The sequence below is a fragment of the Blennius ocellaris genome, assembly GCF_963422515.1.
Source record: "Blennius ocellaris genome assembly, chromosome: 13".
Taxonomy (NCBI): Eukaryota; Metazoa; Chordata; class Actinopteri; order Blenniiformes; family Blenniidae; genus Blennius; species Blennius ocellaris.
In genome coordinates, this window is record NC_137662.1 from 3,727,654 (window position 1) to 3,748,010 (window position 20,357).

A 20,357-nucleotide genomic window follows, 5' to 3' on the forward strand; every position below is an offset into this window, starting at 1 on the left:
ACCCCGGCAAGCGAAAGGTCACAGCCGACGTCCCCTAAACTTCTCGGAGGTGTTATTTCCCCGTCACACGCTCACACACATCCTGTCTGTCACCTCCCAGACGAGGCCGTGACACGTCGGACACCTCTCTGCGGGCAGTGCCTCCCTCCGCCTATCAGCCTCTCTGACAGGTTGACGTGGCACAGAGTGGTCGGACGTCGATGCCACTCGGACCGAGAGGTCTGTTCTCTGGGCTGTGACCCCCGAAGCCGGACGGCGGTGTCATATCACCGCCCTCCCTCTCCTGCTTGCACGCCGCTGTCTGTAAGGTGAAATCAAATCCTTTTCCTGCATCTCGTCTGGGCTCTGGTTCCCCCTCGCCTGGCAGTTGTCCGTCATACTTTATCACGGGAGGGTTGGAGGAAATCTGAGCATGATGGCCACAGCAGTGTGTTTTGAGGTGACTTCACTTCTTTCTTTTAGATCACAAGTAATGTGACCTCCGACAGGAACTTTTTATATAGAATGACTCTAAAAAGTTGTCTTAACTGTTCAACAAAGCAATACTGCCAATGGCTTTGGCTTTTTATTTAGTTAATTGAACCACACAGTTCACTATTTCAAATAAAATATTCTCAAATAAAGTAAATGATATGTTCAAGTGCTTTTAGATGAAAATAAAATGCAGTTATTACAGGGATGTACCATCAAGTTAAACACTATACAGGAAGCCGGGAGTTAATGGAATCACCTAATAAGACTCTGACAATCCACAACAACGTTTGGCCTTTACAATGAAGATTCTGCAGAATTTTGCTTAATGTCATTAGAGAACATTGGACACTCTTGAGTACAACACAACATATATTTATAGTACAACACCTTTTAACATCATATTTAGAAAAAAGGTTTCATAGAGCAAATCTGTTTGTTTTTTTTATAAAGACAACAATTTTTGGTATCAGTGGACACATGTACCTTTCATATAACGTAGAGAGTTTTTATCAGATATTTCACAGTTGACTGAGTGAGTCAGGTGTCAGCATCTCAGATGCAAGAAAATATAAAAATATAAAATATACACAGTGTGACTCGTGTAAATATGCAAGCATTTTTCATTGCCCGCCGGCACTGTCACTTTATAAAGCATTTAAAGGCCGCGTTGACACAACATTTCGAGTGAAAACACATCATTTTGAGGTTTCCGTTTCAGAAATGGTTTGCCTTTGCACAGTAATGTTTTACAAACAATGTCCGTTTACAATATCAGAAACGCTGAAAACATTGTAGTTAACATGTTGGCCCACTAGTGGGTGCTGTTGTTAGTTTTTGCAATGAGACCACACACATGCGCGTGAAGAACAAAACGCTATAAGCATTAACAGTGGGAGAACACGGACAGTCACATGGACAAACGGCGAAGTTGGACTGTTATTCCAGGTGACTCTTAACTCTAAAACTACCGAGACGCAGGAGAATATGGACCGGGGGCGGAGGGGATGCATTTTCAAAAAGTTTCGTTTCCAGTGACTCTCGGCACCGGTGTCGTGGAAACGGATGTACTAAACATAAAAACAAAAGTGGTGGTCTTTCACTGGAAAACATTGATATGTTAACGGAATTTTGATATCATTCTCAACCACCCAGCTTTAAATTAGCTGTTGTAAAGGTTTTCTCTTCATTGTCATTCAAATATGCTTCGATAGTCACAATATGTAATGTGTGAAAAATAACATGACACATATTGCAAGAGGTAAAGTGAGGTTGAGCCTCTGCATCTCTGCAGTCTGTGGTCACATTCTCCCAGTTTGGGTAAAAATACTGTACGGAGTCTGATAATGTGGCACCTGCAGGAGGCAGGTTGGCCCGACGGCCGCTGAGGTTTGAAATCGACGGAAGGGAAACATAAAATAAGACAACTGTTTTGTGTGCGCTATGCACACACACACACACACATACACAGACACACACATCTGGCTATTCTCCATCTGTCAGAGAGCCCAAACATTCAGCGGCGCGTGAAAACAGCCCTTCCCGGCCCAACACTCATCCTCAGAGAGGACAGTCATTATGGTACTGGATGGTGCAGCCCCCACCACACACACACACACACACACACACACACACACACACACACACACACACACACACACACACACACACACACACACACACACACACACACACACACACACACACACACACACACACACACACACACACACACACACACACACACACACACACACACACGCACACACAGTTCCTGTATGACTCCCAAGAAGTTCCTTCCTCACTTCACTTTCATGCACAAATACAGTTTTACGGCCTCTTTTTTTTTTTTATAAAAAGAAAAAAGGGTGGGGATTCTACTCCACTGATTTGTGTTGTGTGTGCAGGACAATAGCGGGACTCTGCCTGCACTGCTGGGTCAAGTCATGTCTTGTCAGACTCTGTATCCTCTTTCCATTCAGCCTGACGATTATGAGTACCACAGGGGCCTTTCGCGCCCCCCCCCATGTTAAACACATTCGCCCTGCAGTTAGACCTGTCTGACATCAAGAAAACAGGCTCGTCTTTCACATCAAACAGCAGAACCGACTCGCCCCACACCGACACCTCAAATAAAGTCCACACCGTTTATCTGAACAGCAGCGGCAGAGCCACAGAAATAACGGCAACGGCTTGAGAATTCCATTGAAATCCGACTTTTTGCCCGAGCAATTCACACCTCTTGTCCTGTAAATCGACTTCATTACGGGCGCCGGGTGACAAGTAGTTGAGAGATTAGCAGGTAAAACAAGGTCTCGCATTAAAGCACCATTAAAAGACATCGCTCATGTAGCGAAAATAACCAGAGGGTGAAGTGGTTTCACTGGCTCAAGTGTGGCCTGATCAGAAATGGCCAGATTTTACTTTAACTTCAATTTTATTTCAATGAAAGAAATCAAAGAAAACTCTTAAGGCTTTAAACCTGGAATTTAAGTCAACATTTTTGTATTGGTTTTCTAATGTTTTTACATTATTGTTATTAACAGCTGTGAAATCGGTAAGTAATACTAAAAAAACAAAACATAACTTTTCTCCTCCTAGCCTCCTAAGTGAAAACACAAAACATTCCTGTATTGAGGGTATCCATGGAAACGTTGAGAAACGCTGCTATTGCGCATGCTTGGCAAATAGTTCTTCTGCACGTGTGTGAGTAGATTGACTGTTTGCCTCCAGAGTGTCGTGATTCCCACTCGTCTCCATTGTCAATGTTTTTAACAATTCGTTCACTGTGGGGCATGTGTGTGTGTGTGTGTGTGGTTTCGTTACACAAGCAACAAACAGCACCCACTAGTGGTCAAGATGAAAACTACATTGTTTTTTAGCATTTCTTCTTTTTCCATACAAATGCAAAACTTTTCTCAAACGAAAATGCAATAACGATGTGTTTTCACTTAAAATGTGGTGTAAACGAGGCACTAGTTTGATGTTTTTAACATGAGATATCAGGTACGTCTTATATATAGGCTGCAGCTGCCCTACCTCAGTATATGTACTGTATGGTTTTGCACTTTGGTACTAATAAACAATCACAATAAATTTAATTCTAATAATGTGTGTTTTAATATGTGACAAAAGCGCAGCCTTCTATTTATTTATTTTTAAAAACAGCAAAGGTTCCCCTTGACCCCCAACTTTTCCTTGCTGCTTCAACTACTCTGCATCTTTATTCAGTCTGTGTCCAACCAGTCAGATGGATTTAGTCTGATCTGGGTATAAAAGCAGAGGACTACGTAATTCACACACTGGTTCATTGTTTCAAGTATCGTAGAAGCAAATGGAATGAGCACTTCAAGTAACACGTGGTCAGATTCTGCTCCTATAACATCAAGGTTTTGTGAGGCTGCTGATTTTGATGCACAACTTCTGCTGAGCAAATAAATCCAATCATTGATTCGGACACGTTATTTGCAAGTCTGCTAATATTCTAAACGTAGTTTCACACAGGCCGTCTTTTTCTGTGCAGGGGTTTGATCCAACATGAATTAAACTCCAGTTGGATTCTGTAATTGAAGCAAATCCTGGGCTGGTATTTGAAGTTGTGTGATGACAATCGGAGTCAGCGGAGATGGATTAGTGTGTGACCACTGAGACAAATTCCCCACCGCCATTCTTTTTTTTTTTTTTTTGAATGTGTGATGGTCCCTTCATTTGCCTTCACAAATCCGCCCCCCCCCCCCACCCCGACCGCTCTCCTCTTCCATACATATACATAGGCTTAACGTCGTCAGGGCGGGCCGATCCCGCCGGCTCACTGTCGGCACGGCAACGAGCACTATCCTGGCTAACATCTGCTGCACGACCCCGGGCGCTCCGAATGGGCCCTAATCCCCACACAGCCGTGTTGTGGGGGGGAAAACATTCTTTCCTTTTAGAAGAGCGCAGACAAACAGGGACGAGCGGTGTTGCTGGTAACCTGCAGGCGACCGGCCTCTTGGAAGGACCAGTTCGGTGGCCCCCCGATTGTGCGGCGGGCCATTATGGCTGTGCAGAGGGGTGTGACCGCCAGCATCGGCAGCGAGGTGCCGTCACCGGTCCAGTTGGATGGATTTGGGTTTTGAAGTTAATGAAAGGTGGTGCGAGAGGGCTAAACTGGAGTGGGCCGGTGTGAGTTTGTCAGCCAGCAAATGGAAATTAAAAAAACAAAAACAAAAAAAAAAAAACAATAGTTGCATTGCATTGATTTGAAAAAGCATGCGCCGCTCGCCACATCCTGGACACTGTGGCCGTCACATTTCTGCTCATTCGTCAGTGGTTCCTCATGCGACGGTTGCCGGTTGAGAAATAACAATTCTACATGAAGTTTGCATGTTGTTTGGTGAACGTTTTTCATACAGTATTTATCTCACTCATGAAACGCTTTCGGGCATCGGTTCTAAATCTAAAGTGGGTTGTCCTCTCCCTGTGCCTGTGTGGTTTTCTCTGGGTGCTCCAGGTTCCTCCCACCACACAAGCACACGCCGGCTCGATGAACTGGCGGGACGAACTAATTGCGCGGGTCAGGTCGTGGAGTGGGTTTTCCTCAAAATTCCAAACGGGGCAGAACATGTTTCAAAGTGTCCTTTGGGTAAAGACACTGAAGCTCAGTTTGCTCCTGATGGACATGGAGCACCTTGCAATGGCAGCAGTTGCCAATAGTGTGAAAAAGGAGTACAGATGAGTGGAAGTGAATTACATTGGACATGAATTTGAGTCTGCAGACGTAGAGAAAAACACGTCATACAACTGAAGTCCATGAGAGTTTGCATGTTCTTCTTGTGCCTCCTTGTGCCCCCCCCCCCCAGGTGCGTCAGGTCTCTTTCAGTGACTCCAAAATGGAGAATCTGATCATAGGCAGTTGTCAAGTCTCTTGTATGGATGGAGTTTCTTGCCAGGGTGCACCCTGCCTCTGGTCTTTTCTTAGGCTCAAGACAGACGTGGCATGGCCTTACATATGGCGGTTTGGTGCCCCCTTGTGGTCACCTCTTTCAAGGCAAGTGCTGCAGAAGCCCACCTGAGGACACCCGCTCCCACTTGGACTCAATCAAAGTGAGAGCACCTCCAGAAACCAGCTCTGCTCCCCTCTGCAACAAGCCGAGCCATGACCCTTCATATCGCTGTGTCTGATAAAGATCTCCTGCGGTGGCGGCGCACAGAAGAAAAATTAAGACACACACCCACACACACGCACATCAATCAGTCCATCAACTGCTACCAAATATGTATTTGTCTTAATATGGGGTTTGATTCCATCAAACCCATTTCACGGACCATTTCCCTATGCAAACACTTCAGGAAGACAGAGAGAGAGCGTGGCAGAGTGCGGTTGAGGCTTGCTCGGAGAGAAAAACACACACACCTCGGAGGACGGCTCAGCGTGTGTACATCATGAGATTTTAATTGAATAGTTCTGCATCAGTGCCAAGAAGTTAGTTAGTGTGTTTGCAGAGGTCTGTGTTCTTTCTGATTGAGGGCCCGGGGATTTTTTTTTTTTTTTTTTACCTTCCTCACCACAGCAAGCCAACACTTGGCTGGAAACGAACTCCTTCTCAGGTTTCAATCACCGACAGTGACAGAAGCCCTACGAACATCAAGGCCTATTGGAAACATCCATACGCCTCCGGGCCGTGGCCTAAAAGTGCCAGAGCTACACAATGATGACAGCTCAAATGAAGCCGCAGGCTATTTCTGGAGGCAGCCGATTGTTGGTATCTGGTGTTGTGGGTTTAATATGACAATGCAAAAGAAAAAAAGAAAAAGAAAAAATGAAACTAATGACAAATACAAGCTGAACTGTAAAGGTTTAACTTCAGTCATACAATAAAAGTACAGACATCATCAACTACGAACTGTCATTTCATTTTTTAACTGCAGAAATGTATATCCTGCATGACTGGTAGTGAAGTAGTGTTGGATAATAATTAAAAGACGAATGAGAATCAGAGTTTAACAGGACTGGCAAGACATGGAGCGACTTGTGAACAAATGCTCCTGGAAGTTAAGAATAGGTATGTACAGACTGGTGGACAGTGACAGACGACACACATATAGTATTTCACAAGCGTCACAAAGTACCGTTTTGTTTTTGTTTTTATTTAATAGGAAAACAAATATATCCTAAGAATTTTGAGGTAGGATATTTCGACTTTTAGTCTGTCATATGAAAGATGTACAATTTCTTTTTAATCCTCTAGATCAGGGATGACAAACACATTTTAGTTGAGCCCAATTTCATCTCGAGTGAGCCGGAGTAAAGCGGCGCCATAATAACCTCAAGAAGTGACGTTTTTCTTTACTGTGGCGCAGAGTACGCGACAATAATGAAAGTTTGGGTCCAAAACACGGTGAAAAGGTCCACGAAATTTCTCCTATAGCTGCTGCATTATTGGTGTGTTTACAATCTCACATTGACCGCACGGCTTTGAGGCTAATTATCAACGAGATCGCTAGTTTTTAAGGCAGCGTCACCGATACCTCATTCTTGATGTGTCGTCTGCTTCTCTTAAGAAATATGCTTTAAAAACATCAATGTTGGAACATGGATAAACATCAGACTATAACAAGCAGTGGAAGAAAGAAAAAGAGATAAATGGATGTTTTCCATAGTCAAGCAGTCGCAATGAAGATTAGAAAAACAACTGATCTATAAGAAAACACAAAAGCAAAAGATAACAGAAATGTGACAAGGCGACATGAAATGTAACACATTCGTTCCTGTTTTGAGTCCAAGCGGTTCATGTGTAAACGTGTGAATTGTTAAAATAATATATATGAGCATTGGTATTGTCAGTCTGCCTTGAAGCAGAATCACCAAAGGTTTTGTTTTGTTTTTTCCATCTGCCTTCAAGAGAGCCCAAAATTCAGGAACTAGACGATCTGAGAAGCCGCGTTATTATTAGTGAGCAGGCCGAGTGTTGTGCTCTGAACGCTGCTACAACCACCACAGGTTCGAACTCAGGAGGAGACTGGACGTGAAGGAAAGGTGCTGCAGGTTTGAAGACAATCCGACGGGGCAGATTAGTGTACTGTACCATTAACATTTTCAGCTCGCCAAAACCAAAAAGGTGTCATAATCCCCCCCGTTTTGCTTTGTTATCAAATTTCAGCGTGTGTCTTTGAACTGAGAAATGTCCAGCTTTAATCCCCCCCCCCCCTTCTTAAAAGGGAAAGACGAGTGCAGCAGCAACAAGTGCTTCTGGAGCGTCTTCAATACAAATCCATCAACACCCCTTTGAAAGTGCTTCGCCAAGCTGCGCCCAGTCGCCACTGGCGAACTGTGGCTGCGTACTGACACCTAGTGGGACACCGTGGCCACTGCAGTCCCGAACGCAAGCCCGGAATGTTCATTTCAAACGACCCCGGCGACTGTCGGTGGAGATTAAAACAAAAAAGCATGTGATCTAAAGCTCCATCAGCTAATCTGAGACAGGAACATGACGCGGCGAAGACGCAGATGTGACAGAGAGTAAACAGGGAGATGGCGGCCCGGGATACAGAAGTTGGAATACGATGGGAGATTAGCGGCGGCGACGATATAATTATCTGCCGCATTTGTGTGTGTCCTGCACGTGTGCGGCGGTGTGAACGCAGCCGGCTATCTGGGCGGTGTGTGCCGGTGCACCGCCGGGGCTATTTGGTCTAGCGGAGGCAGATAAGAGGGCGATACTGAGGGCCGGTGGGCGTGCTGGGGCTATCTGCCTCCCAGCCAGCGACCTGCCAGGGTCACTCAGGTGCACCGTGTGGGGACAAAGTGGAGGAGCCCGGAGGGGAGATAAAGTGGGAGAGGACGGAGAGGGCGGAGATGAGGGGTGGGGGTGCAAAAAAAAAAGATGGGGGTGGTGGACAAAAGGACATGCTGTCACACACTTTATCAAGATTTTCACAGCTTACAGACCGAGAGCATGTGATCTGTGCGAGCATACAGGTGTGTGTGTGTGTGTGTGTGTGTGTGTGTGTGTGTGTGTGTGTGTGTGTGTGTGTGTGTGTGTGTGTGTGTGTGTGTGTGTGTGCACGTGATGCTGCTGCGCCCCGGGGAGTGTGTGTGTGTGCGACGGAGAAGCGACTTGTGCACGCGTGAACTTTGCCCGCCCTTTTGGCTTCCGTGGCTGCTGCAGGTCTGGCCTGATGGGCGGGACAAAACACCCAGAATGCCGATTGTTTTCACAGCACACACACACACACACACACACACACACATACAAAAGCACACGCGCGTGCACGATCGGGCCAGCGTGCGAACCGGCACCAGATATTATCAGGTGTGTCGCCGCCGTTTCTGGTTGTGTTCCGTTTTTCTATTTACAAAGACAAAGTATGCCTAATCCCCTCATGTCAACCTGCCTGGGAGCAAAACACAACAGATGTCTGACTTGTTAAAAAACAAAAAAAACAAAACAAACAAAGACAGCTACGACAGCGTCTCACAAATATGCACAGTCGTATCTGTCGCGTGTGGTGTTATATGACATTTGGGGGTTTTAAGGTGACTTTGATTGGTGTTCATTTGGGGGTTTTTTTAAACACCAAAAGTTTCAGGAAGCGCTTAAATCAGTCCCAAAAAAATAGGTCAGGTATCACTACAATCTATCAAATGATCACATACTATTATCAAGGCGTTCTTTTACGATCAGTCACGCCATGAGGTGTGGCGTTTCTGACTTCTCTCTTCTCTTCTGAGTTGAAAACATTCCTTAATGTTCACTGCTTCTCATGACTTTAATCCATTCACGCTATTCACATTTCTTGCCTCTTGTCTTAAATTGTATTTTATTTTATATGATTTTAATGTAAACATATTTACCCTCCTGATCAAACTCAATTTTGTCAGCACCAGTGACAAAATTCCAAGAATTTGCATTTTTCACAGTTTGGTGTAAAGCAAGTTCCAAGTCATGCTTCAATATGCAAAAAGAACGAATGGGAGCAAGAGACCAAACATTTTGAACAGGCAATATAATGAAAACAGTTTAAATGAAATAGGTTGTTCAAAAGCTTATGACCAGCTTTTAAAAAAGGAGAAGCTGAAAACCCCTTCAAAACAGAAAATAAAGCAGTCAGTGATGAGCAGCTCCACCGCTCTGGTTGATGACTTCAATAACTTTGTTTTAGCGAGCTTGATGTGATTGTTTCCAGAAGGTCAGTTGATCCAAGTGTTGAAGATGAACATGAAGGGCTGCGACTGTCTGGAGCTGATGTCCAGTAAACTTCCCTTGCCGTGTAGATGTGTTCTGTGTAGATTTTGGCTTTTAAAGGCTGCGGTCATAAACCTTTGACCAGCCGATGAACGGCCTTTTTCAGCTAAATTGTCTCTAAAATCTCCTTTTTGCAATTTGAAGCTCTCCCAAGAAAAAAATTTTTTAAATATCTAATAGTACAAAATGCGAATTCTTGCATTTGTGTATCTGTTCTTAAGATTTCGATCAGGAGTGTTTTTCTTTGCCTTTGTGAAGCACGTTGCATGGCACCAGGTATGAGCTGTGCTCCACACACTATGTTCTGAATGGAGTGCAAACCGCCACAACACTGGAAATAAAAGTCAAAATCAATTTAAAAGGTATCCACCAATTATTTTACAGCTCCTCCAATGACATCACTGTGTACTGATGATCTAAAGGTCTCAGCTTAGCGTCATAATCAGAGTCCGAAAAAGGCAAATGTTTCTTCAAACAAAAATAAGCACAAACACATTTACAACAGTCACTTAAACAACTCGTACCTTGAAGAATTGGAGGAACTCAGGAATCCCAGACAGAAGGGGAACGGAGCCAGTCAGAATCAGACCCAGGCCCTTTTGGTGTGACGCGGGTCCACTGCGCCACCATGCCACCACCACCAGAATTCTTTAAGTTATGATGACAGCAAATATTAATCCTGCACAACCTGGTCAAACATTTAAGACAGAAGGTGCTCAAATGTTATTCATGTGAAACCATAACAACATGTTTTCCTCCTAAAGCCAATGCAACTTTGATACACGGTTGACCTGAAACATGGAAACTTGACGAGTTACTTTGCCACTTTGCTTCATAAAATGTTTTGTTTGGTATACCTGTTTAAAAAAAAACATTTTAAGATTTGGCTAAGAACACTGGAAAATGCAATTAAAAAGAATCCATCTTTTTCATATGAAAATGTCACTATTCTTTCATGATTTAAATGTATGGAGAAAAAGAATGCTTTAAAACTTAGCTTAGGGACATTAAACATTACAGGGACGACCAAGCCGCTTTCTCCACACTCAGTATTATATCTATGTGTTTATTGTAGCCTCTTCCCTGACCATCTTCATATACTGTAGTTGTTATTCTATATACATGATATTGTATTTTGTGACACATGTCTATACCCTGGCCGAAGATGGAAAACAATGTTACTGTGTCATATATAATGTACATTTTTGGCTCAGTTAGTGAAGCCAGTCATTTCTCAATTGGAAGGTTGTAGGTTCGATTTCCAATCTGTCACCATGTCAAAGTGTTTCTTGAGCAAGACACTGAACACCCGATTGCTCCCAATGGATGAATTGCAATTAATGCAATTTAATTCAATAAAAAAATGTACAAACCAAATTAAAATATTAACCAGGAATTAAAGTGATAAGGTAACAAGGCAAGATCCTATTATTCCATACCTGGATCAACCTGCTATTAAACAAGCATAACAGCTTCTCGTCTGCTTGTTGTCTACAAGTCATATAATGACTCTATATCTGTGTCTGACTTGTACAACTTCACACACGTATCTAATAAAGGTTTACGGACACACTCACCTCACTTATCCATCAGACAAGTGTTACAAGAAGTTCCGCGTTTCTTCCAAAAGGCGCTCAGCTTCGTGTGTTAATTTTCCAAAAGCATCTTCAAAACTTTCCACACGTTTTTCACGGCGAACATCCCAAACTTGTCAGAGTGGGTAGACGCGAACAGGTGTTACGGGCTGAGTGGTTTCCCTGTTAACTGGTGACCGACTTCCTTTTGGCGTCTGTTGTTGCTGCTCGAGACAGCAGATGTTAAAATGCGACTCACAAAGGGAACTGTTACCACACTTCGAACCTTTATCATAAATGCGGTTCAACTGCGTTCACTGGGATAGCCACGGATTTCTATCGGTTTGGGTTTTTTTTTTTTGTTTTTTTTTTGCATCTGCTGATACCAGTAGCTATGGATGACACGAGAGGAAGTCGGTCACCACTTAACAAGGAAGCCAGTTAAACCGAAACATGCTAGGGGGTAGCATCGTTTTCGTGTGAGCTCGCGCTTATTGAAACACCATCACCATGAATGAAAACAGGCGTGTTTGAAAGGTTTTATGTCATAACTACACAAGCCAAATGAGCCTAGTGCCTTTCCATTGAGAAGCTAAGTTAACGTAAAGTGAACGTGTACTAACTAGCTGCCGTCTGGCTACTAGCTTGTTGGGATTTGGTCGCTTGGCAACCACAAGCTGAATCTCTTAGGCTATGCTAACCAGCTAGCTCGTTCGCAGTACCGTCGGGCCTCGTACCTACTAAAGAATAAAAACGAGTCGTAATTTTGCTGCACCACTTCGTGGCGACACGCTACAGCTACTAAAAGATTCAGTGACTGCAAATATCCTTGCATTTGTCAGGCGAGCTTTCGTTAAAGGACTACAAAATGTGTAAAACTACAATTACCTGCATGCTTGCTGTGCCGTGTGTCCGTTGCAAGTGTCGTAAATAAACGAAGCAGCTCGACATAAGACGTGTGATTAAAAAAATAGTTATTTTACAAAGAGGATAAGCAAAAATCATCACGGTAGAAATAGAAAAATGTCAGAATATGAGGGTGTGACGAAAATATCAAACTTGCATTTGGAATTAATTTGACACCACATATATTTAATTTAAAAAAATAACTGCACTCATGTAACAAAATTAATCAAGCTCAAATACAATCAGCTATTTGCAAATTTTTTAGGTTTTATATCACTTCTTGACCTGGAGTGTCAAGCATAAGGCCGTGAGCGAACACAAAGGCTACATTCCAGCCAAACCACAAAACAAAATGCAAAGAAAAAGAAATTTAAAAAAAAGCATCAATGTTTGCTTTTTAAAACAGATTTCTTAAGAGTAGCGGGCACAACACAACACTGAGACCTGAGCTGACATATTGGTGATGCTGCTGCCATGAAAGATTAATCTCAAAGCCATGCAATCAGGGTGTGTTTGTAAAAACATTCATAATGCAACAGCTGTTGGATTATGAATGAGAAGGGTTTTTTTTTTAATATTATTTTTACATGTCACTCGAATTTGCGCCAGAGGGGGTCATTAGAATAGACAAATGTAGTTTTTCAGTGATAATTGTTTAGTTTTTGTGACAATATAGACATTTTCATCACGTATACTCTGTGGCACAACAAAGTTAAACTTTAAAGTTAAAATTTAAAAGTTATCATGGCACTATTTTACCAATCCGGCCCACTTGCGATAGAATTGTGTAGTGTGCAGCCCCTGAATTAAAATGTTTTGAAACCCCTGCTCTACAAAATACCGACACAGTGGAGATGGGGATGAATATTTTTGCTCAACGCCATTTCTAGTTCTCTATTTGCCAGAAAATTTGAGAACCATGGATCATTTTCTTTCCACTTCACAATTAATGTGGCACGTTGTATTGGCCTATCACTTAAAAATCTCCGTGTATGCATTTCATGTTGTTACATCTCTGAACAGTAGGTGGCGGTAATGCGACTGAATGCTGCTTTCCAGTCGGTATGAAGGGTGTGTGAAGAAGACGAGGGGCGAGGGTATAAATATGGGTGAGCTACGGCTTCTGACAGAAGTGAGGAAGCAGTCCGAGCTCTTGTGACGAGATGGTGAGTCGTTTCTACATTAAACTTTTATATTAATGCTTCTGTCCAACATTGAAAACTTCTAACAGCAGCTGATTCGATGACAAGTTGAACAAAGTTATGCGAAGGTTTTTTGAGGTTTTTTATTCTGCAGCACGAATTCAACTTTTTCAATGAAAACCACGCAACATATTGAAGATTTGAGACAGAAGTTAAGTTAACTCGAGTTTCTGTTGAATGAATAGAGAAGATGGCGTGGAACCTGATAACCTACGAAGATCCGGGGTCTGTTATGTAACCCTGAGGTCTGTGGCTGCTTCTATTTTTGCCCTGACCCCTTGTTGCTTTAGTAAATCTGCTGGACAGAAAAAGGCCTGCGGTCCACGTGTGTTGGACATTTTGACTCTCACCTTTCCTGTTTTTCTTCACAGTGATGTGATCCTGTAGCACCTCATTCTTTCTCTCTCTCTCTCCCTCTCTCTCTCTCTCTCTCTCTCTCTCTCTCTCTCTCTCTCTCTCTCTCTCTCTCCCTCTCACACAGACTGAGCCTATCAAAGTGCTGGTGACTGGAGCTGCTGGGCAGATTGCCTATTCTCTGTTGTTCAGCATTGCCAAGGGAGATGTCTTTGGCAAAGATCAGGTACAGTAAGTCCCTCATCTCCTTCGGTACTGTCACAAGACCCTTGCTCCTAAGCGGCAGTTGTTACTGTCAAATATTTCAGGGTCATATTGGGACCTGACCCTGAACAGATGTTGCCCACGTGGGAATCAATCAGATGACACTCTTTCATTCGTGTGGCCTTGGGGATTTGCCCTTGGAGTCAATAAAACTGATCCTGTGCCAAGAGTCTTAGGCCATCTTTAAAACCTGATCCACTTGATCCTTTTGGCACATGCCCTCGTCAGTGAGCTGCGTGGCTTAGGCCCTCATGCTCTGTTCCAGGGACACTCCGGTGTCCCGTTACCGTGGCGTTCCGACATGGAAATGATTGAAACGTTGCCCATCTCAATCAACACGTGGCCCCGTGGCTTTATTTGTTTCAGCCAATCATCTTGGTCCTTCTGGACATCCCCGCCATGATGACTGTCCTGGACGGTGTCGTCATGGAGCTGCAGGACTGCGCCCTTCCACTTCTGAAAGGTACTTGTTTTATTAGAGGGTGTGATCAACGGCCTGGGGTGTGGTTGAAAACACAAAAGTCAAATAAAAAGTCGACATGTCGGCAGAGTAGTGGGAAGGCCGATTACAATTTGTCACATCAGAGAAATGGGTTAGAAACCGCCAACGAACTGTGAATTACTAAAATCCTCCGGCAATGTATCATGTTGCATTTAAGATCCGTGGCTGTGAGTTGTACACATTTAAATGTTTTTTTATTTATTCAGCTGTTCCAGTCTCCTAGTCAATTCATACAGAGGAACAGAAGGAGTGGTGGGAGGACATTTAACGTAGAAAAGCAAAGCTGGTCGGCACTGCGGCGTCGTCGTTGGTGCTCTCGTCTCATCGCCTCTGGGCTTGTTTGAGCTCTTCCTCTGTAGTTTGAATGTTGTGAATGTGACGACTTCCTCCATGTGTTTGAGGTTAACCGGGGGAAAGTAAAATTGCCTGCGGGGCAAATGTAATTCTATTGCACTGTTCACATCGCAAGTCTGTGTTTCAACAGTAAATAAAAGATGAGATAAAGGCAATAAAATAAGTAAAATCTAGTTATTGGAACGCCCGAGCAAATGTTTTTAAGTCCCGGTTGAAAAGGTGCGCGTGTGTGTGCGCGTGTGTGTGTGTGTGTGTGTGTTGCCCTGTAATAGACTGGTTAGCTGTAGACGGGTAAATATAGTTAGCGGTCATTGTTTCAGTCCCTCTGACCCCCACATTGATTAAAACATATCTTTGGACGACAACATTTGGAGAAGTGAACGGAGTATGGAAACTATTTGCTTTGAAATGGCAGTGGGTCCAGTCTGTTTATCATTTTTCTTTCAAAGTCGATTTAATTTTGTGGTTTCAGAATCATTTGACCTGGTTACCCCTCCAGAAGCTTTGTTGCTTTAAAACTAACAAAAGTTCTACTACTCGATTAATGACCATTAAACCTCAATTCTATGGCTATAAAAGTGTCAAATGTGCTTCAGCTTTCAGGATCTTGCAGCTCTCAAGATTTATTTTGATAGTACTGACAAGCTCTTGTTCTCGACCAGCTGTGTCAAACATGAGGCAAAAACGTGGCTCATGCAACAGCGACAGGAGAAGCTTTTTGGACTTTTCACCGTCGTTTGCAGCAGATGGAATCATTGGATTGGCTTCATGTTGAGATTGTGGTCATTTTCCATAGTAATTGCTTGTTTTTTTTAATGAAAATCTAGACATTTTCATCACGTTGCACTCTGAACCACAACAAAGAAAAATAAGAGGTTATTATGGCACTATTTTAACTCAAGATGTGACCTCTAAAACTAAAATGTGTTTTGACATTCGTGTTTTAGAGATAATGGGAGTTGATTGATGTCAAATCAACAGTGACAAGAGAATAAGCGGCATCAGTTTTTAGGGTTATTGGGATCGGTTCACTTTTAAAGTCACGTCAAAAATGGGCATTTTTTTGGTCTTTTTCACCGCCATCATGACCCCAGTCGTGAGGCGCCATTATGTCACCATCTCCATTGTGACCTGGAATGTTTCCTCTGAAAAGGTGCCGTCCTTTGCTTTGTGTGGACGGGGGCTGTTGGAGGCCCCTGTTTAACGGACTGTGGCGCAAAGACAACACGTCGTGTGCCGGCGCAGCGGGAGAGACGTCCAAAATGCGTTTCTCAAACTGGTCTGATTTGGAGAGGAGGGAACGACACTTCACACGAGAGTCTCTGTCGATTTAGCCGAGCAAACCAATGACTTGGTGTGACGTCACAACACTTGGAGGAGTTGTTCATATAGAAGACGTTTGTGCTCTCCAGAGGTCGTCCCCACTGACAAGGAGGAGGTGGCCTTCAAGGACCTGGACGTGGCCATCCTGGTGGGCTCCATGCCCAGGAGGGACGGCATGGAGAGGAAAGACCTGCTCAAGGCCAATGTCGCAATCTTCAAGAGCCAGGGAGCCGCCCTGGATAAGTACGCCAAGAAGACAGTCAAGGTAACGATGCACATTCTTGCATGTCTGAACCTGTTGAAGGAGCCAGTTTATCAGACTTTCAGAGCACTGGTACGTCTACAGGGACTCACTGACCACATCCTGCTTCCCTGAGAGCTTCAATTCCAGAACGGGCCGTCGGCGCGCTAACGTTTGGACTTGTGTGTGTGTGTGTTCCAGGTGCTGGTTGTCGGGAACCCCGCCAACACCAACTGTCTGATTGCAGCCAAGTCTGCTCCTTCCATCCCCAAGGAGAACTTCTCCTGCCTCACCCGTCTGGACCACAACAGGGCTCGCTCTCAGGTGCACCGACACCACTGTGCCAGATAATTCTCATTTGTTTACCGCACTGCACGACAAACTGAGCTCCACCGTCGCAGATTTGAAGAAAGTCTAATAAACAGTAAATCAGAATGTGGTCGCGCCACACGGACGGTGTGACTGCGGCCTTGACGTCCCCGGAATGGATCCTAACCGGACCGGCCTTGTCCTGCAGGTGGCGATGCGCTGCGGGGTCCCTGCCACCCACGTGAAGAATGTGATCATCTGGGGGAACCACTCGTCCACCCAGTACCCCGACGTCCACCACTGCAAGGTCAACCTGTCCGGCAGCGAGCTCGCCTGCTTCGACGCCGTGAAGGACGACCAGTGGCTGACGGGCGAGTTCATTTCAGTAAGTGGAAGGTTTCTGTGTGTATCGCTGGTTGAGATCTACAGTCGACTCCAGCTGCAACTGTTCTACACACATAAAAATCAGGCTGAATATCTAAAGCAGTGTTTTTCAACCTTTTTTGAGCCAAGGCACACTTTTTTCTTTGGAAAAATCTGGAGGCACACCACCACCACCCGAAAATGTCAAAATGTGAAACTCTGTAGCCTCTATTAACAATATAAAGTCATTCTCATCAAAGTTTTATCAACAGGAATCAAATAAATACAGAAAAAAGTATTCCCCAATTTCTTTTTTTAATTTTTACTCACTCAGTGTGAAACCTGGACCTGATGGATGAAGAGCTGAGATCCTGGTTAGCATTCTTCCTTTTCAAAAACTTCTCCATCACTGTCACTGACACAGTACTTTGATACAAGATGGGAGCAGCAGGAGGTGGAGATTAACCAGACTGACGTCTGTTAAGTTTCATTTCACCTATCAATTTCATCTATTGGTGAAGAGTATTGTAGCCTCACGGAGTTGTTCGCTGCAGGGCATGATGGGAGTTCAGGTTATGTGTTGCCAGAGTTATTGAGGGTTCTGAAGGGTTCTGAATTTCATAACAGGTTCATCCTGTTCGCCGCAGTATTTATACACGATTACTCTGCACACTGCTCTCACAGCTGACAGTGGCTGTGAGAGCAAATGTTTTTTTTAGAAAAAATGTGAAATTGGATAATTTCCCGCGGCACAGTGGTTGAAAAACACTGATCTAAAGGGGCAAACGGCCAAATACCAATGTCATGACGCTTTACATTGAAATCAAATGACAGTAATGGTCCAATACAGACTGTGGACTAGAGTCAGTAGTAATATTCCACACGTTGTTGCGTTGCAGACGGTGCAGCAGAGAGGCGCTGCAGTCATCAAGGCCAGGAAGCTGTCCAGTGCCATGTCTGCCGCCAAGGCCATCTGCGACCACATGAGGGACATCTGGTCGGGCACCACGGAGGTAGTGGCGCCGCTGGCTCCCCGACGACTGTTGCCACGCTGTGCCAAGTTGAACACGTGTTTATATACTATATCTAGTGCGTATGGGAACGTTGCTCAAAGGCTTCGGTCCGTACGTTTACACAGACGACGTCTTGAAGTGAAAATGCAGAACTTTATTTGCACACTTTGCTGCTGAGCTGCTATTTGGATCAATATTCATATTTATTTGTATACATGGATGTTGTTTGTGATTCCAAAAGCCCATAATGACTGTCACTGAATTTCTTTTTTTTTTTTTTGCCCAGGGTGAATTTATTTCTATGGGCATTTACTCCAGTGGAAACTCCTACAAGGTCCCAGACGACCTCATCTACTCGTTCCCTGTGCAGATCAAGGTGAGACGCGTTTCGCTTGATGATGCAAATAACAAACAACACATTTGAATTCATTAGTTGGTTTTCTTCATCGTTTCAAACGGTGACGCTTGTGTAGATTTTTCATTCACTGAAATGCAAACATCATAAGTGGGCTTTTTCTTTCTGTTATTTGAATGTCTAAGTTACAGACATTAGGTCCCGTTTACACACTTCAGGTGAAAACGCATCGTTTTGGTTTGGGCAAAGCAAAAAAATAAAAAAGCCCACCAGTGGTTAAATTGGAGTCGGACTCTGCGTGTGGCTGTGGAGGGAAATGTTCTCCCACATAAAAACAATTATTTTAAGAATTCATTTTTAAACCGTTTCAAAATGGGTTTGGGTCAGTCGTCATTTATAATTCTGGCCTCTTAAAAGATATTTGTAAATATTATAAATGGGAAAATGTCAGTCTATTTTCTGCTTTTTTTAATGCATATATATATATATATATATATATATATATATATGAATGATATTGAAGGCTCACTGTTGTGGGTAAAGATGAACTTTTCCATTTTGGTTTGAACATTAATTCTTATGGATTGGGGTAAAGTTGTAAAATTCCCCTGAAATATTGATCACATGTCGTTTGATATGTATTTATTTATTTTATCGTTTTGATTTGGTCACAGAATTGTGTGTGTGTGTGGGGTTACTGAGTGTTAAAATCTGCCCCCAGGACAAAACCTGGAAGGTCGTGGATGGCCTGGCCATCAACAAGTTCTCCCAGGAGAAGATGGACGCCACAGCAGCAGAGCTGATGGAGGAGAGAGACGTGGCCGTGTCTTTCCTGGGGGTATGACTAGACCCTGCTGGGACTCTGCGCTCACGCCACGGCCCCACGGCTCCAGACGCCCGGCTGTGACCAAGCTCTCCACCATGACCGTGTTTATGAGTGTACGGCGGGAGGTACATCCGTGTGCTTTAAATGACGTTTGGGATCGGAGCCACGCCGAGGAAAAAAAACGCAAGAATGTATTGTTGGTTTGTTCACCTGAGTCACTGGGGACACACAAGTATACCTCTCAGTATGAAGACATGCCCAAAGTCCACCGACGCATCTATTCCTCTTTTCCAGTGATTTTCTCTCAGTAAGTGAACGGATGATTGTTACATTTAGTCAGTGATGCACTACGTCCTCCAGCACTGGAATTTAATAAAGACAAAAACATGGAACCAATGTGGCCTTTTTGGGGTTTTTTGTTCTTCATAGAGCTTCAAGCTGGATGAAAATAAGATTGATGTATAAATAGTTCTGGTGGTTTTATAATTTTTTTAAAGAAAATAACAGAGTGGCTGTGAAACCGTGATAAATTTAAAATAAGCCATGTTGCAGGCTGTGTGTAACACAATGCTTTTAAAAGACTGGAGAGTTTAAACCTGCAGGCTATAAACTGGAGACGAGTTACAGAAACTGAAAGTGATGGACGATTCAGCTCCACCTCATTTGTGACGGTTTACAAAGGATTGAGTTTGTTTTGTTGGATATTCTATGGTAAAATAGGATGTTTTGAGTCTATACTGATACTTTGTATTGTTTGTTCTATTAATTTTAAGCGTGATATTTCAAACATTTTGTGCAATCACATATGAAATTGATCAGTCATATCCAACAATACTGTACTTTGATCAATTGTAGCATATGGAAAATATTTGGATGAAATATATAATGTGTTTAAGTATACCCACACATTAAAACATACACACATTCCTCATATCTCTTCAACATGCCTGAAAAGGGGTAGGAAGAAGTAAACTAGACAAATGAAACTCCTTTGCCAATATTCAGTAACTTTATAATGATCTTTCTGTATCAATAATAGTTGGTATATATATATATATATATATATATATATA

The 20,357-nt window shown here is 43.4% G+C and overlaps 1 protein-coding gene across 1 annotated transcript; it reads left to right on the forward strand.

Annotated features, from left to right (window-relative positions):
* The first annotated feature begins 13,291 nt into the window (after nt 1–13,291).
* Nucleotides 13,292–19,680, forward strand: mdh1ab (malate dehydrogenase 1Ab, NAD (soluble)). Its single transcript, XM_080507555.1, has 9 exons — nt 13,292–13,344; nt 13,862–13,960; nt 14,365–14,461; nt 16,267–16,442; nt 16,620–16,742; nt 16,936–17,112; nt 17,990–18,103; nt 18,390–18,479; nt 19,180–19,680. The coding sequence occupies exons 1-9, from the start codon at nt 13,342–13,344 to the stop codon at nt 19,300–19,302; spliced, it is 1,002 nt and encodes a 333-aa protein (XP_080363681.1). The 5' UTR covers nt 13,292–13,341; the 3' UTR covers nt 19,303–19,680.
* Nucleotides 19,681–20,357: the final 677 nt, after the last annotated feature.